The 26,716-nt window shown below is 36.3% G+C and overlaps 2 protein-coding genes across 4 annotated transcripts in view; one reads left to right on the forward strand and one right to left on the reverse strand.

Moving 5' to 3' along the window:
• LOC138335418 (insulin-degrading enzyme-like) overlaps positions 1-5,457 on the forward strand; it is a 33,877-nt gene extending 28,420 nt beyond the window's left edge. For all 3 annotated transcript variants that reach the window (XM_069284504.1, XM_069284503.1, XM_069284505.1), the window contains exons 27-29: positions 371-432; positions 2,056-2,193; positions 2,694-5,457. In XM_069284504.1, the coding sequence (XP_069140605.1) occupies positions 371-432; positions 2,056-2,193; positions 2,694-2,795 (302 nt within the window). In that variant the 3' untranslated portion in view covers positions 2,796-5,457. The remainder of the gene's footprint in view (positions 1-370; positions 433-2,055; positions 2,194-2,693) is intronic.
• Positions 5,458-7,693: 2,236 nt separating this feature from the next.
• The window catches only part of LOC138335421 (uncharacterized), a 29,807-nt gene continuing 10,784 nt past the window's right edge, over positions 7,694-26,716 (reverse strand). Inside the window, exons 9-19 of the mRNA XM_069284508.1 lie at positions 26,407-26,627; positions 22,701-22,784; positions 20,186-20,691; positions 18,860-18,929; positions 18,376-18,498; positions 17,382-17,446; positions 15,045-15,133; positions 14,595-14,658; positions 14,040-14,200; positions 12,786-12,952; positions 7,694-12,081 (exon numbers count right to left, since the gene is read on the reverse strand). Of these exons, the coding sequence (XP_069140609.1) occupies positions 10,739-12,081; positions 12,786-12,952; positions 14,040-14,200; positions 14,595-14,658; positions 15,045-15,133; positions 17,382-17,446; positions 18,376-18,498; positions 18,860-18,929; positions 20,186-20,691; positions 22,701-22,784; positions 26,407-26,627 (2,893 nt within the window). The 3' untranslated portion in view covers positions 7,694-10,738. The remainder of the gene's footprint in view (positions 12,082-12,785; positions 12,953-14,039; positions 14,201-14,594; positions 14,659-15,044; positions 15,134-17,381; positions 17,447-18,375; positions 18,499-18,859; positions 18,930-20,185; positions 20,692-22,700; positions 22,785-26,406; positions 26,628-26,716) is intronic.

Raw genomic sequence — 26,716 nt, forward strand, 5'->3', positions numbered from 1 at the left:
TTCATCTTGTAAAAGAACCATTAATAAATCAAAGTTTTCTTAACCAATTAACGCTTCAGAAAACATAATGTTTGGTGCATTAATCTGTAGTATATTTTTGGGTGATCAGGTGGTGTAGTGGTAAAGCCGCTGGCCTTTCACCTAGTCAGACGGGGTTCGATCCCTGGCACGAGCGTGAAAAGGTCAGTTATCACCTACCCGTTCTGGGTTTTCTCCAGGCACTCGATCCGGTCTCCTTCGGTTTCTCCAGTTTCCTCCCACTCTAAAACCTCTCCCACTTACATCCGGACCATCAAAAGTGATTTGCATATTAAGTTGTATAACTTATTTCGCAATCAATTTAAAATGATAAAAGTTTATTTATCTGTAGACAACATCGAGGTGGCTCACCTGAAGACGCTGACGAGAAAGGATCTGTATCAGTTCTTTAAGGTAAGTGTAGACACAATGTCAGTCATGCTTTTCAGGTTTAGTGTCTGAATATATCAGATTTTTAGCAAGAGTATTTCAGATAAGTGATGCATCTGAATGATATCATGATAAGTCAATGTACATGTACAGTATAACGTGAAATGTTGGTCGTATAGAAACTTCCGCTGTTTTCATGGTTGTTGTGAAGCTATATTAAAAAAAAAAAAAATTTCTTTTATATTTTATTGTCACTGTTGCTCCATCTGCTAACCACAAATTATATCAAAGTTCCAAGCCAAAAAAGAAAGTTCCTCCGATACACACAAATATTTAATGTTCTACAGTATCTATATCTATCCATTCATAATATGAAATTTCCAACAGTCTATAATTACATTTCCGTTATGTGTTTAGCATAATAACGTTAGCTATGAATTCGGTGTTCATTTATGTATGAACGTCACTTTGACGAGTACAAATACAATGACATTGAATGTGATCGCGGCACTAATTCGGCAAATACACACCTTTTATGTCTTAGTTTCAACTTTTGAAAATTAACTCATTCTCAAAGATCCAAAACTAATATATAATTTTAACATGTAAATGTTTGAAATTTCTCATAGACTCCGGATAAAAAGACAATGTCATTGTAGAACTATTTTTTGTTGCGTTCCGGAAGTTAAAACAATATCCCGCAAAATCTGGATCAGCTCTTACATTATTCAGTCAGTTCCAGGGCTGTTTCAACCTTGCGTATAGCATCAAATAATTAATAAATATCTCATTTTGATTAGAAACACAGTTATGGAAAACCTGTTGTGATGTAAATATAACAAATAATTATTTTTTGTTGTTCACTGGTGTATGAATGTCAATTTTTGCCAAATATTCAATATGACGCACTGTCAAAAATGCCATTCATACACTAATGAACAACAAAAAATATCAATAAATTCTTAAATAAAATTGACAGTATGATATGTGTAGCCTGCCATTTAGTGCTTGTTTATGTTAGAAATATACAATGTAACACCTTGTCAGGATAGGAACCATGTCGTAAAATGGGTTTATAATCATGATGCATGACAGTTGATACTCTAAACATAAAACATTATTTAAGGATTAACTTGAATAGATTTTTTATGTTATGGAGATATAACACAAAAATCTGAGTGTACTCTCATCATAAACCGCTTCAGATTTTTGTGTTATATCTTCATAACATAAAAAATCTATTCAAGTTTATCCTTATAATTCAATTTACTAAAGATAATCTCTCCAATATTCAAAATTCATCTTGGGACTCTTTTGTCTATGAAATCATTACGCCGTCATCTCAGCCAATCAGTAGCAATGTTACAAACGGCGATGCCATTTTTTCCTTTATGGGCTGATAAAGTAAATTTTTAAACCAATGAAAATGCTTGTAACAAGCAAAATTGAATTATATTATGAAAAACCTAAATAACCTATAATGCTAGCATTTACTGATGAGTTATTGACACCAACTGAAGATTGTCGCTGAGAAAAATCGTCAATAATTTGTGGAGAGTTATTCTCTGCTAACTAGCTGGTGTTTTGAAATTGTGTAAGAATGAAAATCCTTCATGAAATGCATATACAACATACTTTACATTACAGGAGCATGTTTCCTTGGATGCACGAAAACGTCAAAAACTGGCTATACATGTTGTGTCAGCTTTAGAGAGATCAGACTCAAAGGACGACGTAACAACTGATAACACGACTGATTTATCACCATCTCCCACTCTACCACAGGTAATGCAAGCTCGTGATCTATTTTGACTTTTTACAAAATTGGGACATGTATCAAACTTTCTACAAAGATATGTGTCGGGTATATCCAAACATACTGTATTTACTGATCACGGAGAAAAAGAGGAAGCATATTCTACTTTTTCCATTCTACCCCAGGTAACTGACGGATTGTCAGCTGTCAATTGAACGGCCTGCGACTTTACATTTACATTTTGTATTGTGTATGCTACAATGTTTGCTCCGACATTGAATAGGTACAAGTGTGTTTGCTAGCACAAGGCGTAGCTATATTACACCTGGCGATCAGTCAATCAACGTCAGAATATTAATTGCATTCATTGGATGTAACTTAAAGATATCAAAATTTTTAAACTAAAATCAGTTGTAAAATTATTCTATAACTATTTTCCATTTTCCTTCTATTTCTTTTTGACTGTTACTGAAATTTTTCTTTAGATTTTGCTTCAGACATTAATTTTCGGTTTCCTCTATTTCCTAAGCCTGTTCATGTGACTGATGTGTCAGCATTTAAAGGCGGCCTGGAGTTGTACCCCCTACCAGAACCTTACATCAATGTGTCGAAGGCCAAGTCACTACTTTGAAGATTCAATTGGACTAGTCCTGAATTACCTAACATCAGACACAGTTGGAATTGTCCTGTACTGGGACCTTCTGGTGATGTGTGTATTGAATCATCACTCTAACCCGATGTAGTATTCACGGTAAATAAGCTCGGTGATCACATCCTTACCTCAGCACAACTACGCAGGACCTACTCAAACTACCTGAAAAACGTAAAACAAAGCTGAATGTCACTCTGTCCATTTCAGGGGAGATAATTACTTATAGAATCTGTCTCCATATCAAGGGAGATAATTTGTCTCCATATCAAGGGAGATAATTACTTATTGTATTCTATCAGTTATATGACATCTGTATGGGACATTTATTTATTTTGAATGAATGGAAATGTATACTATTATGTCAATGTCAGATTATGGTCTTTGTATATTACAGAGTTCTCTCCCTTGGGGAAAGATCGTTTTATCTTTAAAAAAAACCTCAAAGATATGGCAACTCAATCGGTTCCTACCCGCATGGGCAGATGACATGTAAAGATGGAAAATTTTAAATGTATTTAATGATTGTGTGCAGAAACCATGGTGCTAATGCTGGTTGGCAGATGCTAAGGAGACAGTGGTTCTCATAAATACCTCAAACAAATCTCAAATTAAACCAACCTTATATACGTATAGAATGTGGATCTGGGAATTTATAATCTGTGGGAATTTCCTATGCTGTGTCATGAGTGATGGTTTTGCCCCAATTTTACAGTACATACATTGTATAGTTAGTGTTACAGGTATAGAAATTATTTGGTTATTAATTTTTTAATGATCAATAAATGTGAAATGTACTCGACCTTCTAGACAAAAAAAAAAAATTTGTTAGAGCTTGTTTCAAGATTAAAACCATTTCTATAGTTATAAATTCAGATAGCATGATGCATATGGAAGATATTCCAGTAGCTCTTCCAGAATAGTTATGCAACAATCAATGTAAATTGTAATTATTGATAATGCATATTAAAGACTACTGGTGTTCTCAAATTTCTCGATTTCTCAAAACAAAAGTGCAGACAAAGTCAAAAGATTTTTCCTCTAAATATGTGAAACATTCTGACTTCTGTTAGTTTTGAGAAATCTCGGCCAGAAACATTTCATGCATCCCTGATGCATAAGAAAGTGTGCCTTATTATGTAAAATATTTTAATAACCCCTTTACAACCAATTTACCCTACATTATTATAATAACATTATATTATTATAATTGACAGAGTCCTTGGGTATAGAAAGTTTTTGAATATCAGGGACCTGACCCTATTAAACCAGTCTATTTCTAAACATTCTTGTGTTCATATCTTGATACATGCAGTTTTAATATTGCAAAGTTGATTTCTTTATTTTACACAATCCTCATTAATGTATACCATGAAATGTTTGTTGTGTAAATATTTTCTTCGTTTTCTTTGTTGAAATTGATCCACGAACATAAAAAAACAAAACTTGGTTTACTGGGCCGTTTTCATTTATTTGGAACAACCGGTTCGACCGTTGGTTAAAGTCATTATTTCAAGTATAAATCCTGACGGACCTGCAGTTTTTGATACAGGCCTGTGAGGGCTTTGTCAAGGCTCGCCTGAAACCAATATAAAATCACCAGGTCCGTCTTTAATTAATAAACGAACACCTAGGTCCAACCAGTCAAACCGTATAATCAAAAACGGCCCAGTATTACCAACTTTCTTTTGCGTGCGATTTAAATTCGTGAAAGTTTGGCTTATCCACTATTACTCTTACAAACTTTAATTCAATTTTAAATTTTGTGTTAATTCATATTTGTAAATTTGTTTTAATTGAAATTGAAAATGCGAAATTAAGTCGTCGCAAATAAGAGTTGGTTCACAATACATGTTATTGGAAGCATTATCCCATATATCATCCATGAATGTTTACACCCACAAACTGCTTTGAAAGCTCTAACCATGACAGATAGTACCAACGAACATTCCATATGGTATACTGTATTCATGGCAACTTTATTTCTATCAAAACCTCTTCAGATTCTGATCTCTCTTGTTTGTCTGTAGTAACCTACAATGTATCGCTCATCTTTATTAGTAACACAAAGTGTTTCGATTTATTTTTTTATGTATGTGTAAGGGAAAGTTAATATTTGCAAGAATATTTTTGACATCTACCGTATTCCACCCAATTAGCACTCTGGCCGCTTAAAAACTTGAAAAAACACATAGGTGCGTCATAGAAAAAAATTTTAACTAGTCTTTCATAAATTAAAGTACATGTATTTAAAATTAATGAATTTGCAAAAAGATATCAAATATAGAAACCTAAGGTTTTCATATTAATTCAAGGTCAGTGAAATTGAGGCCTCAAATGGGGAGATGTGCTGATAAGAATGGAGCGCTTTTATTGGGTCGAATACGGTATGTTTTTTGTGCGGTTATAATGATTATCAATACAAGTACAGATATTTATTTTCATAACTGCATTTCTTACATTGTGCCGTCCATCTTGTTACCTGAATGTGACGTTTATGACTTTTGTTCTGAGATCAAATTGCATATGATGCGTATTTTCATATGGCAACTATTTTATCCTGTTCTATATATTTTACAAACCTAATATTATTGGTTTCATTTTATGGGAAAAAATTAAAATTAATAAACAATACTTCTTTAAATTACAAGTCTTGTGTTTTATCTTACATTTTGTTTGGTTTGATTAGTTTTAAGTCTTATTTAAAGCCAGGACTATTTAAGGATGTGCTAGGTTTAGATGCTGGAGGAAAACCTATGACCAGTGGTCAGTCCAACTGCCCTACATGGGATTCAAACTAGCAAGAAAGATGACCATCTTACTACTCTGCCATCATGGCTCTGTTTTATCTAACATGTGGAATAAGTTTCTGTCTATCTTATCTTACAGCTGGGATTCACATAACGGTATATGTCATATTTTATTTTTAAGAGGTACCTGTTTTTCGTTCACACAACCTCCCAAATATTTGAGCCACAGTGGCTAACTAACTGACAATATCGCATCTTGGACAGAAATGTGTGATACCGCGGCGTCTGGCATCCGTCTTCCGTCCATCAACAATCGACTTCTTCTTCATAACCACTGGTCGGAATTTAACTAAATTTGACTGGTAGCATCCTTATGGGGCAATTACTGGAAATTTTACAAATTATTGGGCTGACCCCCCCACCCCCAAATGAAAAAGAGGAAGCAAAAACAAAGAATTCTATGTAATTCCAAAAATCAAGATGCAAAGGCCATATTAATATGGGTTAAGTCGAATAAAACAGCATATCAGGAAAAACAATCTTTATGTTGTTGAAGAAGTAAGTTTAAATTTCATAAGCAAAACTTTATGATGGACCAGACTTGCATATGAAAATTGCATCTAAATAGTTAATTACCCTTTGTAAATTTAACGTTTTTTGATATTTTTATTATCATCAAGTGCACTTTCAAAAGTACACCTTGAGTAAATTGTAATGTTAATAAATTCAATACCATTTTAGAAATAAGTAGTTATGTAGATTAATATCCATACCCATTACCCAAAGATGGCAAAAATATAAATAGGTATAATTATCTTCACTTTACATCATTATACCAGAGTCAATATTTGTAGTTACCTCCCCCTTTTTCAAACATGACTTCATATGCAAATTACTTTTCACCACATAATTGATATTGCCAAAATATTATAAATCAAATCTAAAGTTTGCAGGGTTTGTGGTAGGGTGGGACATCTGATGATGACCTTGCTGTTATAAAAATACCAAGAAATACTTTCTTTACTATGTAAAACCATTACAGATTCAACAAATGTGAATTACGTATTTCAACATATACCTGCAACATACTTGAAATATTACATATATAGTATCCTTGTGACCGAGATCCTCCAATCCACCATTCAATAATCAATTAATTGGAAAATGGAAATTTACATACAACCCTTGGGTCAACCAATTTGCAATGGAAAGACTGCCTTGTGACAGTATTCATTGCACAAGGTAAGTAGAGTTACCTGCCTAATTTAACTGCTGTAGTAAAGTACTTATCAGAACATTTCCAGGTTAAGTAGCGGTATAACTCATTTGAATATTGAGAGAAATTATGAAGGTTTTTAACAGGGGAGATTACTCGTGACACATATTTCTTGTATCCTTATTCCAGCCGAAACAGATATTGTTCCATGGAAATTAGTTTGAATTAAATGTATTCGGATGTTATATCAGCGTTTTAAATATTGGTCTTGTGAGCCATTCATCTGATAGACATCAGAACAATTCAGACTACGAGGTATATGGTGTCATAAATCAACAACAAGATGGAGGTTAATACCTCATATACAGCCTTTAAATAATTTTTGGAATATTGTTATACATGTACAAACTTAATGGATTAGATCCTGTTATTGATCAACGGTCAACAAGCCTCAGAATCATTGGATTATGCTTCATGTCAGGTCACAGAAAGTCTGAAAAGATAGTGCTTTGTGGTCCAAATACTATGGAAAAGTTGGTGTTGCTCTCCCTGGGGAGGGTGTAAAATTTACTTAAGTTTATATACAGAAAACACATTGATGAGTATTATTTTCTCAGTTTTCGTAGGAAATGCAATAGATGTAATGGAACCAAATACTCTTTAAAGATTAAAACGTCAAATTGATCTTATCATTGATGGATTTCAAGAGCTTGATGGACATTTATATAGTGTTTATATGTCTGTTAAATTCTTAATCCAAACTCGGGTGACTGTTAAGGCCTGTGGGCCTTTTGTTTTCAATTTTTTTTAATTCCCTGGGCGCTTAAAAAGGTTTTAAAGCATCAGTTTTGTATTGCAGGCAGAACAAACAGTGGATGGCAATGATAATGTTATAAAAACAGACAACTCAGTAATTAACTAACAACGGTGTTTATTACAAAATAGTAAAAGCAGCAAGGTACCTTTGGTTATTGTACCTGATCCAAAATGTTGATCAAATTTCACAATATGAACATCTCTAACCCTTCAAACAAACTCAGATCAAATGAATACTTAACCAAAGTAATGAATAATGCTTATATCAATCATTTATAAACCCGCATTCTGATATAGCAGAGTTATTTCCCTTTTATCACTGTCCATACTGAAACCAAGGGAAGCAACTCTGATAGAACAGAATGATAAGCCCCGGTAAAAAGGAAAAAAAAATTCTTATTTAATCATGATCTTGAGGAGTGTGGTCAATAATCAGGTATATTCTTTAATTCGGAATTCTTTATCACTTGCTGTAGTTGATTGGATATTAATTATCAGAATCCATATCTATAAATGAAATTCGTGAATGCAAACTTAATGAACTTAATATATCATTAACAAATTTCATGTTGACAAAATCCATTGGAATGATATTTAGTAACTGCTAATGGCAGCACCTGTAATCCAATACAGGTGAGAGTATTGATTCAAACACTAGTTTACAAACTTTTCCATGAAATTCGAAAAAAAATTAATTATTCACACATCAAGTCACAAATATATGTTATGTAACCTCAATAAAAATAGTGCTCTTTTATTTCAATATTACTTAATACATAAAAGTTGTAACATTTGTCCATACATTTTTAATGATGGTGAAAAAACTATTTTGTTATATAAGTGTATTGATACTCAACCTGAAATATCTTTGGAATATAATCTATTGATATCGGGTAAAGCTTTAAAGGCCCACTACATTTCCGGAATAAAAAAATAAAGTTTCCTAAAAAACATTAATAACATCAGAAAATATATACCAATGGCCTAAGATGAGGTTACAACACCAAACTACCCGCGTGATGAAAATAAACATTTTATTAATTTTTATCAAATTGTTCAGAAGCTGATTATAGGTATACAGTTAATAAGTTTTGCGACTCTATAAAATTATCGATCTCGTTTTACATTCCCATTTTAAAAAATAAAAGCTGTTTCGGAAAGGTAGTGGGCCTTTAATGAGTACAAATGAAAGTTAATCATTATACAATCAAAGATGTGTAATACCTGGAATTATCTATCACTATATCCTATCTGTAAACACTAGGATTTCATGAAGAGTTGAAAGGTAATAAAAAAATATTTGGCTCACATAAATGAAAATCAAAGTATCAGAGGTTTACTGCTTTACAAGTGTGTATTAGTCTATGAAATCCTCGAAATCAAATTCTATAAAATAAAAGGAGTAAGATTTTCAGTTTTGTTCAAAACCATTCATCCGACATAAATGAAGTTTGAATAAATAGTTTTAGAAATAAACCCTATTTGATTGTTGTGATTAATAATATGTACTTGATGAATTCATATTTAAAGGCCCACTACCTTTCCGGAGCAAAATTTAAAGGTTTCTTAAAAACATTAATACCAAAAGAAAATATATATCGATGGCTTAAGATGAGGTTACAACACCAAACATATGCAAGATTTCCTGTCTAATGTACGATAACAGTGGAGATTCATTTCACTGTTTTGCCGTCTGGCGCGGTGATAGTCAACTACCGCGTGGCATTTAGGACGACGGCGGGAAACATAAAACGACCCGCGTTATGAAAATTAACATTTTATTTATTCTAATTAAACAGTTCTGAAGGTGATGATAAGTGTGCTAGTAAACGTATAGTTAATAACTTCTGCGACTCTACAAAATTGTTGATCTCGTTTTACATTCCTATTTCAAAAATTAAAAGCCGTTTCGGAAAGGTAGTGGCCCTTTAAAAAAATAATGGATTTACGCGCCATTCTCATAATTCTTTCTGTCAAAGAGGTATGAAGAAAAAGAATTGGCCAATCAGAAAATCAGATTTAGTATGAAAACAAAGAAAATTTAATTATTGGCCAATCAGAAAGTCAGAATTAGTATGAAAACAAAGAAAATTTAATTATAACAAAATGTGTAAACAAAGGATATATCAACAATTAAATATAGTGTGATACATTATATTTAAGTGTGCTTTAAGTAATTACAAATTTAGCAAACGAATTCAACAAATGTAATAACATTTAGGGTATGCAAGTAAGACAGAAATTAAATGATCATAGTTACCGTATTCGACCCAATAAGAGCCCAAGTACCTATAAGTACCCCTCCCCCTTTTAAGGCCTCAATTTTAACTGCCCAGGCATAAATAAAGACAAACTGTATAGGTTTGGAAAAAAAATTCTTATTCAGCAACTTTTTATATTTCGATTATTTAAACACCCTTGGTGCGTATTGGATTGAATACGGTATACATATACATGTTTTAAGTAAAATAAATACGTAAATATTGGACTAATTAGACTAATTAATCTAATACTGTATATGAAATATTTGTGCGTACTTTGGTGGTTTAGAATTTTGATATCATTTTTGTGGATATCAATTTTTTAACATATTTTTTAAGGACGTTTTATATAAACTGTCATAATTGATTTTTTTGGATGTCAAATTTTTGGTAAAAATTAAATGCTATAAATAATCACGGATTAACTGAAGCTTCTATAAAGATAACGTCACAGTTACCAAAAACTTTGGACTTAAATCATGAACTCAATTCAAAAATAAAAAGTTTATGATTAAAATGATGTAATTGCAGATGTAGTCGATAAAAAAATACATTAACTATAAGCTAGTATATGGATTTTAAATTATCATTACATAAATTATACATTTGGCACAAAAGAGACACTGCTGTCATCTATTTCCCTTTTTTGTTATTAATAATAATAATAAATTTTTATTAATGATAATTAATGTTTATGACTTAATATTACAAGTGATGTGTTTTTGTTGTGCTTCAACAATTCATCCCAGGTTCAGAACAACAGACTGGACCTATAAGATCAAGCAGGTCAACCATTGGTTTATATTAGGAAATCAAACATTAATGAAGTCAACATAATTATACAGTCACCGTACATAACCTTAAATTATCACAGGATTATGACTAGAAGAAGGCATTTTTGTGTTTGTTAGGACAATCATAGATAGTGTGAGACTCGTCACCACATGCTGTACATTTCCTTACGCCTGGTTGCCAGGTTCGCTGTTCTTGCTGTATCGGTCTCCTCGAATCTGCTCTTAATATAGAAGCGACCAATTCCTGGTCATCTTCCTCATCACTGTTGTCTGTCTCCCATTCTAAATCGCCGTCATCCTCTTCAACCGCGGAATTGTCTGATTTACCTGCAGAGGCAGTGACTGGTGATTTTACATCTCTTAATAGCACTTCTCCATGTTTGTCCTCATTTAATGACCATTCAGCTTCCCCATTTTTGGCCTCTTTCGCTGACCATCCCAAATCTAATGAATCGCCCTCACAACCATCATCTGCCCCGTCGACATCCATCGACCACCAATCTATCGGTTTGTTTGTAGATTTTTTGTCTTTTTTCTTTTCCTGTGACTCTTTTACTTTCGTTTCATTAGTCACTCCACATTTAGGTCGCGCATTATCAGAACTATTCATGAGATCCATCATAATGGAGTTCATATCCAACTTTTTCTCGACACTTTTGACAGCAGTAGATCTGTCCTCTATAGAATCACCTTGATCCGCCTCGTGAGGGGCATCTTTCACACTTGTAGCCAAACCATACCTCATCAATGGAAACGAACCTTTTTTATGATGTCCATCTTTTCGTTTAGGCTTTGTTGAATCCTCCTTTGCAAGTCCTTGCTGTTTTATTTCAGTTTTTTGAGTTTTTTCTTCTTTACGAGAAGAAGGCACGGCTTGTTGTGTTGTTTGATGACCTGATGGTTTCGGACTTGTTGTGTCTGTTTTTCGTCTCACTGTCGTATCACTAGGTGAGCTCTGCCGATTTTGATTACTGGTGTTTGTCTCTATTGGACTTGAAATACTTTTCCTATTTTTGCTAGAATCCTTCTTTGTTGAATTTTGTACATCAGGAGCAGACGTCACATGTTCTACCCATGAAGTGTTCACCGTCTGCTTCCCAGCGTCCTCGCCATCCGCCGAATTCACAAGGGGAGGGAACTCTCTACTGAATGGTGATTGTTCAGGTGTGAAATAGGCACTACTGTCAGGTGACGTATGAGACCGAGGGGTGTGTGATGAGGAATGGTAAGGGGAGGTAAATCTAACTGGGGAGCTAAACCGTTCAGGGGAGGCAACCCCCTTAGATGCAAATGCAGGAGAAACAACTCCTGACACACTTGATTCACCCGTCGTGGAAGCAGAAGAAAATGAACTTGGAGTCATTAATGGGATGGAATGATCCCTTGGTTGGTGTCGCAATGCTGATGGATTTCCTATGGTTGGCTGGAATGCTGGAAATGGAAAATGGAAAGTATAACGATGGGTAGTAGAAGTTAATTAGAAATAAATGTATTACTTACAGAACTAAAAAAAGATTAGTACATAGACTGAATAATTAAAGGTTTTGTTATGATTGCCAAACAAAATACAAACAAAATTCCAAGTGTGCCTTCATCATAAACTGCTCTGCGGAGCTTTCTGAGTAATAGTTGTTACAAACTCCCTTCTGAGATGAAAGTGTTGGACATTATATTTTCTGATCAGTTTTGAGAAAGTTCCCGGTGTAATAAATAGTGACAAGAACTGTTTACTTACGGTGAACAGAGGGATGGATTGACAGACAGATAAAGGATAATTTGAATAATCTATCTTCTGATTCTGTTAGGCTAAAAATGTACCTGCTGCCCACAAACTTAATGCTAACAAACAAATGCTAGCAATCTATGAGAACTATTATCTTCTTATTGATTTCAAACAATAAGATTCTACATCGACTAGATAATGTAGTATAGTGAGAGGATTAAGGGGAAATAACTCTCCTCTTACAGCTTATATTTAGTACAACAAACATGTCTGTTCTGTCCCAAATCTCAATTTGACATGTTGCAAGAATATTACAATGAAGGGAATACCTCGTTATACATTCAAACTAAATTATCTCCTTTAAACTGTCATACTAATCTTACAACCTATATACACAACAAGAAGTACGAACCTGTGTGTTGAGATTCTGTGCTGGCTGTCTGTTGGGGGTCAGTTTGAACTCCCCGGTGTCTACGATGTTCACAAGCATCAGTCTGACACCCCATAGCTACGGTGAACTTCTCTGACGGCACAACAAAACAGTTGATGTACAAATCAAGCAGCTGTTCTTTTGTTGCCCTGTAATCACACACAGCAAGATAATGAGTTTACCTAATAGATTTACCTCCAAGTAAGACAACAGGTTTGTACATCAATGTTAGAGATGAAACATTTTTAATACACTCAATCTAATTAAAACAAGACTTGTAATTCTGCTCCACTACAATACTCTACTAAACTCTCCAATACAAGATCTAACAATGCCCATTTGGGGTCACCTCAGCATGACCCCTGGCCTAGAATCAGAACACCACGGAATGTACTGTTAGCATTTTATACTTCAGAGAGAATCAAACACTCCCAAGATTCTGTAAGCGGGACACTGATTGACTAACCACAGAGGTCATGCTGAGGTGACCCTGAACGGGGAGTTATCAGATCTTGGTTTGGTTTGAATCATAGAGCATCGTAGGGGGGAAATATTTTAAAGTCTGAATTTTAATTAGATTGTCAATACACTGAAACAATACACAATACATATTGATGATACAGTGGAGCTCTTTTCAAAATTCAATTGACCATTATGTTTTGAATATTATGATAATAAAAGACAATTTTGAAGAAAAATCCTTTGATTTGGTTAAATTCCTCCTTTGACATTACCATCTGTGTTAAACTCTGTCCCTTTGTATTCTTGATTATTAACAGAATTTTTGGTGTATTTAGGGGACACAGATGGCTAACATTTCCCTTAGATTTAAATGCTCCGACTTACTTGAATGATGTTGGATGGGAATTTTGGATTTTTTCCAAAAATGGTAGGTTGAGTTGGTAAAACAATACGAGATATACAGCATGTTTGAGTATTGATAATAGATACACTGCTGAAAACTCATACATACCTTAGAAAGGAGGAGGGGTGCTTATTCCGTATTTGCATATTACAGAGTTATCTACTCTAGCGGGTAGGTATTGATTGTGACATCATGAGTTTGCGAGCGTTACGTCATATGTTTCGGAGAAAACGATGTGAACTGCGCTCACAAAATAATGACGTAACAATCGATACCTACCCACAAGGGAGCTAACTCTGTAATATGCAAAGACGTAATAAGTAATGAGACATTTTTTGGTCTAATACGGTACATCTTATGTTTTAAATTACCTTGGAATATTGGCACCGAAGAGCTTGTCACGACATTCCCACTGGATGTTGTCGTAACGCTCTACAAATTTGTCCTTAAGGACGTCGGCGATGATCACCCAGATTGTCTTAAAACTATCAAGGTAAATTTGTTCCAGCTCTTCTTGACCTGTCTGTGTTCCCTGGAATTTGTTAAATGTTTAATTTTAGTTTTATTGAACAACATTCTGTCTTGTCTTAACAACAGTATAAATGAATAACGATTCTCAGATATATTCATCCAATTTTACTTTTGTTGAACAACATTATGCCTGATATTGTCTTAACTACAGTTTGAATGAATTACAACTCTTACAGATATATACATCCATGTACAGTTATGTAATAATGCAAAATATCTCACGTATTGGTGCTATCAAACCTTTTACTAGCTAAAGGTACAATCGTGATCTTATATTACTTGTATTTTTTAAGACGTAGAAAAAAGAACACTCTTACGAAATGGTGAATAAGCCTAGACATGTACATTTGTTCCAAAAATTTAGATAGTTATCAACTTGAATATGACTAGATTACCTTTTTGTTGAAATACATCCACCTCTCCACCAAATCCAAAATGCACTTCTGTACACAAATGGCACTGTAAAGATTCAACATGAGAATAAATATGATAATGAAAAATAAACAAACAAAAAACAGTCACATAGTTTCAGTAGCCTAAAGTCATGAAATCTTTTGATTTTTTTTTTTTATATAAACACACTTAGACTAAGATTTTTCAAAAGAGAACTTAAACTGAATTCATCTTAATATTAATACCAAATAGCAGGATATTTTAACAGTTTGTGATTTTGACATAAATTTTTTTTATTTGCACGGATTATAATTTTGTGATCTGGCCATTACAGTGTATTATGATCTACCCATCTTCACAACCCCAGTAATATCGTGCGAAATCTTGAAAATACCATTCCTGCAAAAATAATGTGTTAAACACTATTTTGTATTGTTCTAATTAATACATACCTGTCATTCCAGAATAGACTCAAATTGAAGAGGTGGCCGAATATCTTACTACATTGTACATACAGTGACTTTTTCCCCATAGTTGTCACCTGAGAAATAAGACAATATGAAATTGATTATAATAGATAAATTACTGAATCAGTATTTCATCGGATTAGTGTACATGTACTGACAAATACATGTTTCCCTTTTTACTGTACAATCAACAATCACAAAACAGAAGTGGTCTCACATGGGATGAATAAGGTTAATTGTCGGACACATTATCTGTCATTTTTTTCAGGACAAATTTGTTTTGAAATCATGGAAATCGCGAAATTTTTATAGCCACGAAAGATCTTTGACTTACAGGACTGACTTCGTATATTTTTCCAAGACTTCTCCGACACAAAATATAGATTGAGATTTCGATTTCCAGGTTTAAAAGCAGATAACTACGTGCAATGAAAACATGCAATAATGAAATTATGCTACTTTATCTTTAATGCTATTTCTTTTCAAGAACAAGAGGCCCAGAGGGCCTGTATCGCTCACCTGGTTTGTAATGCCTAGGAATGTTCTGAATTCAAGTTCATTGTTTCTTTTCTGAATTCCCCTATTAGGCCCCACTCTTTCTGCTCCAGGGGGTCAAAGCCAAAATTTATACAAATTCTGTTAACCCCAAGGATGTTTCTGGGCCAAATTTGGTTAAAATCCAAGCAGAACTATATGACTATTAGCGATTTACAGGATTTACCTCTATTTCCCCTATTGGGCCCCGCCCCTCCTGCCCCCAGGGGGTCAGAGCCAAAATTTATACAATTTTCTGTTCTCTTTCCCCCAAGGATGTTTCTGGTCAAATTTGGTTACAATCCATGCAGAACTCTAGGACAAGTAGCAATTTATAAGATTACCTCTATTTCCCCTATTGGGCCCCGCCCCTCCTGCCCCCGGGGGGTCAGAGCATAAATTTATACAAGTTCTGTTCCCCTTCCCCCAAGGATGTTTCTGGCCAAATTTGGTTACAATCCATGCAGAACTCTAGGACAAGTAGCAATTTATAAGATTACCTCTATTTCCCCTATTGGGCCCCGCCCCTCCTGCCCCCGGGGGGGTCAGAGCCAAAATTTATACAAGTTCTGTTCCCCTTTCGCCAAGGATGTTTGTGGCCAAATTTGGTTACAATCCATGCAGAACTCTAGGACAAGTAGCGATTTATAGGATTTACCTCTATTTCCTCTATTGGGCCCCACCCCTCTTACCCCCATGGGGTCAGAGCCAAAATTTATACAAGTTCTGTTCCCCTTCCCCCAAGGATGTTTGTGGCCAAATTTGGTTACAATCCATGCAGAACTCTAGGACAAGTAGCTATTTATAGGATTTACCTCTATTTCCCCTATTGTGCCCCGCCCCTCCTGCCCCCGGGGGGTCAGAGCCAAAATTTTTACAAGTTCTGTTCCCCTTCCCCCAAGGATGTTTGTGGCAAAATTTGGTTACAATCCATGCAGAACTCTAGGACAAGTAGCGTTTTATAGGATTTACCTCTATTTCCCTTGTTGGGCCATGCCCCTCCTGCCCCCAGGGGGTCAGAGCCAAAATTTATACAAGTTCTGTTCCCCTTCCCCCAAGGATGTTTGTGGCCAAATTTGGTTACAATCCATGCAGAACTCTAGGACAAGTAGCGATTTATAGGATTTACCTCTATTTCCCCTATTGGGCCCCGCCCCTCCTGCCCCCGGGGGGTCAGAGCCAAAATTTATACAAGTTCTGTTCCCCTTCCCCCAAGGATGTTTGTGGCCAAATTTGGTTACAATCCATGCAGAACTCTAGGACAAGTAGCGTTTTATAGGATTTACCTTTATTTTCCCTATTGGGCCCCGCCCCTCCTGCCCCCGGGGGGTCAGAGCCAAAATTTATACAAGTTCTGTTCCTCTTCTCCCAAGGATGTTTGTGGCCAAATTTGGTTACAATCCATGCAGAACTCTAGGACAAGTAGCGTTTTATAGGATTTACCTTTATTTTCCCTATTGGGCCCCGCCCCTCCTGCCCCCAGGGGGTCAGAGCCAAAATTTATACAAGTTCTGTTCCTCTTCTCCCAAGGATGTTTGTGGCAAAATTTCGTTACAATCCATGCAGAACTCTATGACTAGTAGCGATTTAAAGGAAATGTTGACGGACGACGGACGACGGACACCGCGCCATGACATAAGCTCACCGGCCCTTCGGGCCAGGTGAGCTAAAAATGGAGTTTTCAATGTTGGTTTTATTTGATCAACAAATCTATATTACATATTGTATATAAATTTTAAGATATTTAACATTGCAGGCAATTCTATTTTTACTCAGAAATTGTCTTACCGTGATGTACATGTCATGTAGTTTTTTAATTCCATTAACGATGCACTCGGGAAAGTCTTGTGCCACTGCTGAAAAATTCCAGTTGAAAATCAATTATTAAATACATATATACCAATATGTAACACATATATTAGAAGAGCTATCCAAATGCTGGGGTTTATTTCCCCCATTAAGCAGTCTGGTTTTGAATTTTCTTACCACTGGTATCAAACAACTCAGATGTTCTTTCTGAAAGCTAAATATCTAAAAAGTTTTTATTTTTCAGATATATATTGTAAAATGAGTTATTTGTAGATTCCCAAAAGTGATTAGCTTGCCAGTAATGCTTCACTTAAAACATTCAGGGTTCTCATTAAAAGCCGGTTGCCGGCAAAAACAGTCATCTCTTTTCCATGTTTACAACTGGCTATTTTTGTCAGAAATAAGTATTAGCCATTATAAGGGCTTGCTGCCCCAATCACCTATTATTAATTTTCAACCATCTATTAAAAAAACTTTGTGAGAATCCTGAACATTACTTCTAGAAATGCTTTTTTACATGACATGGGTCGTCATATTTTCCCAGCGTCATCGTAATTACTACTCAATAGTTGGCTTCTACTATGCCAAGCGAAATGAACCTCCATATTTCACATAGATTTAAACATTAAGAAATCTTGCATTTGTTTGTTGTTATAACTTCATTTTAGACCAAGAACAGTAATGTTCGGACGTTATATTACTTGCTATTAATTTTCTTTTAATTATTAATGAAGTGGGCCTTTAAGGCAAAATAATCCAACTGGAAAACGGATTTGGTGGTCAATTGTAGCCATAAAGGTGTCTCGTCATATAGCCACTAGCCCTCCATCTCTAGGTTACAAGATACTGACCATAGGTCTTTTGTTTTTCTCTTGGAACTCTGGCTTTGCTCCATCTCCTAAATCTAACATGTCCTTTTAATATTACCAGGGAGCCAATCATAATTGATCCAAACCTCTCCATGAATACTCACCATTAAGTAGTTCAATGATTTCTAACAGACAGTCGTGTAGTTCCCCGTAGTATCTCACAGCTCTAATGAGGAGAATGTTAATGACAGCTTGGAGCTGCTCCGTGTCTAGGTACACAAATAGATCTGTAACATATTGTTTTAAAATATCATGTCTAGGTACACAAACAGCAAATTTGTTAATAAAATCGGCAATTTTGATGCTTACTCAAAGGGTCTGTGATGCTTATGTAGTTAAAATTCTATAAAAAAAAATGTTTTTTATTATTCTCATTTTCATAAGCCCTCTTCTACTCCCTCTTCTACTTCTAGAATATAACTTCCGTTCTGACACTTGATTTGTAACTCTTATGCTTATGGAAGCTCTTCAATCTATATGTTGGAAGATCTTCTGAGAAGACTTCTCTTCTTAGAAGAGCACAAACTGAGTTGAGTTCTGTACATGTAGATGGGGAGATACATGTATTCAAGACATAGGTATCTATACCTGTAGAAAAGAGTCTCCTCAATTTAGCTGCTGTCACATCGTAGTCCTCTTTGTCAGTACCCGCCAATATCTGTGTGGACAATATCAATCAACAAATTAAAGTTAATTTTTCTTGAATCACAAGTATAACTGTAGACCAACCTTTTTCTGTAACAAGTATATTTAGCATTTCCATACCTAATAATTTTTCACGCCAATTTAATTTCACACTTTACAGTTTTAAAATTTAGCGCACTTTAAATTTCGTGCTTTACAACTCTTAATTTTGCGCTTTACAATTTAAAAGTTTAATTACACTTTTAATTTTGCTCTTTACAATTTAAAAATTTAATTACACTTTTAATTTGGCGCTTTACAATTTAAAAGTTTAAGTACACTTTAATTTGGAGCTTTACAATTTAAAAGTTTAATTAGGCTGGTACACTTTTAATTTGGCGCTTTACAATTTAAAAGTTTAATTAGGCTGGTACACTTTTAATTTGGCGCTTTACAATTTAAAAGTTTAATTACACTTTTAATTTGGCGCTTTACAATTTAAAAGTTTAAGTACACTTTAATTTGGAGCTTTACAATTTAAAAGTTTAATTAGGCTGGTACACTTTTAATTTGGCGCTTTACAATTTAAAAGTTTAATTAGGCTGGTACACTTTTAATTTGGCGCTTTACAATTTAAAAGTTTAATTAGGCTGGTACACTTTTAATTTGGCGCTTTACAATTTAAAAGTTTAATTACACTTTTAATTTGGCACTTTATAATTGACCGCTAGAATTGTGTTAAGAGTGGCAGTTAACTTGTGTTTAGGAAAGGGTCAATACATTTATGGAACATGTTAAATCTATCTTTTTATTACAATTTTTTCATTCCTGAGTGAGGTCTGCATAATACACTCAATGTACATACAACTACAGTACTTAGTTTGATGGTTTTTTTACTATGTGTGTATACAATAATTACAGTTAAAACTACATACATGTACATTCGACCCACGATAATATGGACGATGTAGTTTGGATAACTTGCAGTCTGGATGGAAATGTCTGGAAACGGATTACCATAACATTTCATAAAGAATACAGAATTTAGCAGTCTGCAAAATTCGTAATCCGGACGGTTCAGGCTGGGATCGCAGGTATGCAGATTATCAAGGGTCCACTGTATACGTTTTTGATCAACAAACTATTTGTATTTGGTGTCATTTGTATCAACTTCGATGAAAATAAAAAGGGAATGAAAAGCACTGACACCACTGCTGAAATTCCTTCAAATGAAAAAACACATTTCATGGGAAACATTTGACGATAAATCACAGGGAAATTTGAACTAACCTGATTGACGACCCTATAGAAGTCTACTTTGGTAGGACTTGTCTGTTCTAAGGCAGTTATTTGGTCCATATGAACGGTCTCCCCATCTTGATTTCCGACGACCACTACATCCTCTACCCAGGGTGCATTGACCGGTTCACTCACACCGAGATTCAAACGAGCAGCAGGATTCTGTTTATGGCTTGAAGCGTCCTTATAACTTGTTAGTTTCTCCCCTGGGGCAAGCATCCCTTGATCCACGGTGCCACTCCAATGTACGGCTGTGTATTCCAGAGCATTCGGATAAACTTCTTCGTTTCTTTCACTAAATCCTGGAGGAGGAGTTGGACGGTTATTTTTCTTTGGTGACTTGTCTGCAGTTTTTTTCTGTAGTCGTGGTGGGATTTCATACTTTTCAAACTTTTTCTTCTTACCTTCCACCACGATGGGTGGGGGTTTATTTTCTTTGTCCTGTCTGTCTATTTCATCTTGCACATTGTTGGTATTCGTATCGTAGACATCATCAACTACAGAGTAACAAGATACTCATTTAGATTCCAATGTATTCATATCAGAGAAAAATTTAAAAAAAGAAAAAATCATTCATCCCTGAAATTTCATAATGGACTGGTCTAGTCTTTGATTTAGAACAGTCTAAATGTGTCTTTAGGGGTGAATGAGTTAATCACTTCACACAGTAAATGGAAATTGGAGTACACTCAGCTAAGAATTTTGGAAACAATATTTACAGAATACTATCATGGATACTTTTGTATGCGGATAGTTTCAATAGCTAAGAAAGCTTTGAAACTGGTCGAAGTGTAATTATTTGCATACTGTGTATCTATAATCTTACTAGTCACATGTCAAGATCTACAATTTAATGGTGATATGTTCACAATGTGGATATATCAAGAGGTTTGATGAATTCAAAGTAAAATAAGCGAAAACGTCCATGCCACAAAGAATTCCACTTTTACATTGATGCCAAAAAAAAATTAATTAGTTAGTTCTCACGCCCGCGCGCATATCATTTTTAAGCCCCGCATTGCCGATTTTATTGTAAAAGTAAAAAAAAAATAAAAAAATTGTATGCGTGGACCAAAATTCCGGAAAAAAGTGTCCGCATCCGTTTTTTTGTACGATATTAGATAGCACATCTTAAAAACGCTTGTCTGCATTCACACTACGAGTATTCCAAGCGGCAACGTGATTTTGATTGGCAAACGCACGAGGTTGCTCTCGTAAAAAAGTGTCCGTCTCCGGCAGTTTTAGACGGCACATCTCTTAAAGTGAACAGTCGGGCAAGGATGGCTAAAGTCGGTAAAAATGGTGTGAATGTATCCAGTATAATTTCTTATGAAATGGAAAAATAAAATCTCTCGTCAAAATCTGTCTGCGTACGAAGATATTAATTTAAAGTATGGAAATTCTAAACCGTCCTCCCGACTCACTATGTCCGTGGTTACATTTCCACGCAGCCTCGCTTTCAATGCTTTCAACTTTTCTTTACTTCAATGGTCAGAACTGGGAAACGTAAGCAGAACTTGACCGTCGTATTAATATGTGAGAACTTTTGGAAGGCCAATGAACGCATTTAGACTGGTTTTCTTTGCCCGACTATTCACTTTAAACGTTTGTCTGCAATACTAGTGAATGAATGTTCCAAGTGCCAACGTGATATGCAAAACATAATGTCGCTGGTATCTGTCCACATTCGGCACGGTTCCACGGTCGTACTGCCATGGAACATTATCGGTGGATTCTCCGATGCTTGTACTTTGACCAAACTGTTCCAATCATTGAAGGAGGGCACATAAGGACCCCAAGATTGGACTTTTCCCGAGAAACTGATGCTGAACAAAATGACGGCATCAATCGGTCAGAGCAAAGTGTCTGGATTCGATCAAGTAATGATGAACATGAAGGTTGGGGACATTCCGCCATTACATCCGATATGACATTATTGATGGTGCATGCACCCTAACAAAACCTGAATACCGTGATCATGACGAAACGGGTGATAGTGGGAACCGTAAACGAAATGCTTTTGATGTGCTTTTCGCGGCCGCTCGGAAACTGTCATTACCGGAGCCCTACCCCGAGGATACCACCGTTGTCAACAACAAACGTGTTGTATTTAACAAGGTATTGATAATTTGCTGTTACAAAATCCTTTTGAATTGAAACTTTCGTGAATTTTACCTCCTATTGTGTTGGGAAAAAAAAAAAAAAAAAAAAATCCCTCGTCTCTTTTTTCTACAATAAAAAAGAAAAAAAAAAGCCCTCCCTCCCTCATCTAATTTGAAAAAAAGTGGCCTGAGAACCAACTAATTAATTTTGTTTGGCCTAACATAAATGACAATCAATTTTACTTTCATGGCAACTAAATTTTGCATTTTCATGTCTAACAACGTTTTCAAAGTGATTTAATTTCGTGATCTAGTCATGTGGTTCCTGAATTCTCATAACAGTACAGGTAATCCACTATAATTCTGCAAGACAGAAAATAAAGTTTGAGAAATGTGACACTCACTGAATTTGGAATCCACAAACTTCCCTTTATAAACAGAAGTGTCGCCCTCCTCATCACTGCTGTAGTTTAGGATGGAGAAACGCCCTGTATATAAATCATTTTACAAAATTAGCAGTGAAACAATGTGTACATCAAGTATTAAACAGTAAAAATAACCAATTGACTAGTAATAAAGTCAAACCTGTCTATAAAGATCCCACAAGGGACCAAGTAAAACATGTTTAATAGCTATAAAGCGTACCACTGAATGCAGTACAATATGTTTATCTAGAACGCGTTTTAAAAAGGTCGTAAATGTAAACAAAGACGTAATTTCCGACATTATAACCAGGATGTGACCCCTTAAGGGGTCCTCTATTAAACAGGATGACTATACGGATCTGTATTTGAATTGGACATAAACTCAGCGAAAACTGCCAGCAGTATGACAGATATTAAGTCAGCCTACCACTGCCTGCAGTATGACAGACATTAAATCAGCCTACCACTGACTGCAGTATGACAGACATTAAATCAGTGTACCACTGCCAGCAGTATGACAGACATTAAATCAGCGTACCACTGCCTGCAGTATGACAGACATTAAATCAGCGTACCACTGCCTGCAGTATGACAGACATTAAATCAGCGTACCACTGCCTGCAGTATGACAGACATTAAATCAGCGTACCACTGCCTGCAGTATGACAGACATTAAATCAGCGTACCACTGCCTGCAGTATGACAGACATTAAATCAGCGTACCACTGCCTGCAGTATGACAGACATTAAATCAGCGTACCACTGCCTGCAGTATGACAGACATTAAATCAGCGTACCACTGCCTGCAGTATGACAGACATTAAATCAGCGTACCACTGCCTGCAGTATGACAGACATTAAATCAGCGTACCACTGCCTGCAGTATGACAGACATTAAATCATTATACCACTGCCAGCAGTATGACAGAAATTAAATCAGCGTACCACTGCCTGCAGTATGACAGACATTAAATCAGTGTACCACTGCCAGCAGTATGACAGACATTAAATCAGCGTACCACTGCCTGCAGTATGACAGACATTAAATCAGCGTACCACTGCCTGCAGTATGACAGACATTAAATCAGCGTACCACTGCCTGCAGTATGACAGACATTAAATCAGCGTACCACTGCCAGCAGTATGACAGACATTAAATCAGCGTACCACTGCCTGCAGTATGACAGACATTAAATCAGCGTACCACTGCCAGCAGTATGACAGACATTAAATCAGCGTACCACTGCCAGCAGTATGACAGACATTAAATCAGCGTACCACTGCCAGCAGTATGACAGACATTAAATCAGCGTACCACTGCCTGCAGTATGACAGACATTAAATCAGCGTACCACTGCCAGCAGTATGACAGACATTAAATCAGCGTACCACTGCCTGCAGTATGACAGACATTAAATCAGCGTACCACTGCCTGCAGTATGACAGACATTAAATCAGTGTACCACTGCCTGCAGTATGACAGACATTAAATCAGCGTACCACTGCCTGCAGTATGACAGACATTAAATCAGCGTACCACTGCCAGCAGTATGACAGACATTAAATCAGCGTACCACTGCCTGCAGTATGACAGACATTAAATCAGCGTACCACTGCCAGCAGTATGACAGACATTAAATCAGCGTACCACTGCCAGCAGTATGACAGACATTAAATCAGCATACCACTGCCTGCAGTATGACAGACATTAAATCAGCGTACCACTGCCTGCAGCATGACAGACATTAAATCAGCGTACCACTGCCTGCAGTATGACAGACATTAAATCAGTGTACCACTGCCTGCAGTATGACAGACATTAAATCAGCGTAACACTGCCTGCAGTATGACAGACATTAAATCAGCATACCACTGCCAGCAGTACGACATATATCAAATCAGCGTACCACTGCCTGCAGTATGACAGACATTAAATCAGCGTACCACTGTCAGCAGTATGACAGACATTAAATCAGCGTACCACTGCCTGCAGTATTACAGACATTAAATCAGCGTACCACTGCCTGCAGTATGACAGACATTAAATCAGCGTACCACTGCCTGCAGTATGACAGACATTAAATCAGCGTACCACTGCCTGCAGTATGACAGACATTAAATCAGCGTACCACTGCCAGCAGTATGACAGACATTAAATCAGCGTACCACTGCCAGCAGTATGACAGACATTAAATCAGCGTACCACTGCCAGCAGTATGACAGACATTAAATCAGCGTACCACTGCCAGCAGTATGACAGACATTAAATCAGTGTACCACTGCCAGCAGTATGACAGACATTAAATCAGCGTACCACTGCCAGCAGTATGACAGACATTAAATCAGTGTACCGTTGCCAGCAGTATGACAGACATTAAATCAGCGTACCACTGCCTGCAGTATGACAGACATTAAATCAGCGTACCACTGCCTGCAGTATGACAGACATTAAATCAGCGTACCACTGCCTGCAGTATGACAGACATTAAATCAGGGTACCACTACCAGCAGTATGACAGACATTAAATCAGCGTACCACTGCCTGCAGTATAACAGACATATAATCAGTATACCACTGCCAGCAGTATGACAGACATTAAATCAGCGTACCACTGCCAGCAGTATGACAGACATTAAATCAGCGTACCACTGCCTGCAGAATGACAGACATTAAAACAGCGTACCACTGCCAACAGTATGACAGACATTAAATCAGCGTACCACTGCCTGCAGTATGACAGACATTAAAACAGCGTACCACTGCCAGCAGTACGACACATATATCAAATCAGCGTACCACTGCCTGCAGTATGACAGACATTAAAACAGCGTACCACTGCCAGCAGTATGACAGATATTAAATCAGCGTACCACTGCCAGCAGTATGACAGACATTAAATCAGCGTACCACTGTCAGCAGTATGACAGACATTAAATCAGCGTACCACTGCCTGCAGTATTACAGATATTAAATCAGCATACCACTGCCTGCAGTATGACAGACATTAAATCAGCGTACCACTGCCTGCAGTATGACAGACATTAAATCAGCGTACCACTGCCTGCAGTATGACAGACATTAAATCAGTGTACTGTTGCCAGCAGTATGACAGACATTAAATCAGCGTACCACTGTCAGCAGTATGACAGACATTAAATCAGCGTACCACTGCCAGCAGTATGACAGACATTAAATCAGCGTACCACTGTCAGCAGTATGACAGACATTAAATCAGTGTACCGTTGCCAGCAGTATGACAGACATTAAATCAGCATACCACTGCCAGCAGTATGACAGATATTAAATCAGCGTACCACTGCCAGCAGTATGACAGACATTAAATCAGCGTACCACTGCCAGCAGTATGACAGACATTAAATCAGCGTACCACTGCCAGCAGTATGACAGACATTAAATCAGCATACCACTGCCTGCAGTATGACAGACATTAAATCAGCGTACCACTGCCAGCAGTATGACAGACATTAAATCAGCGTACCACTGCCTGCAGTATGACAGACATTAAATCAGTGTACCACTGCCAGCAGTATGACAGACATTAAATCAGCGTACCACTGCCAGCAGTATGACAGACATTAAATCAGCGTACCACTGCCAGCAGTATGACAGACATAAAATCAGCGTACCACTGCCAGCAGTATGACAGACATTAAATCAGCGTACCACTGCCTGCAGCTGCTGTGAGAGCAGATTGTTCCTTCATATCCTCCTGAAGCTTCATATTCTCAGCTTCCAGCTGTATATGTCTCTTGATCTTCACTTTCTCATGTAGCTTGTCCGAGGACATATCCCAGTACTTTTCTATCTGCGTGAAGTCAAACTCCGGAATCCTCTCTCCGGGAGTTTGACTTTCTTCCGCAATGTCATTGTCTTCATCATCACCACTGAAAACAAAAAGATTAATCAATTGGATCAATTCATCTCAGAATCTAGAAGTAATCAGTTTACTTACACTTTGTATTTATTTCCTCAG

Source organism: Argopecten irradians, chromosome 11 (genome assembly GCF_041381155.1).
Source record: "Argopecten irradians isolate NY chromosome 11, Ai_NY, whole genome shotgun sequence".
In the NCBI taxonomy this organism is placed as follows: Eukaryota; Metazoa; Mollusca; class Bivalvia; order Pectinida; family Pectinidae; genus Argopecten; species Argopecten irradians.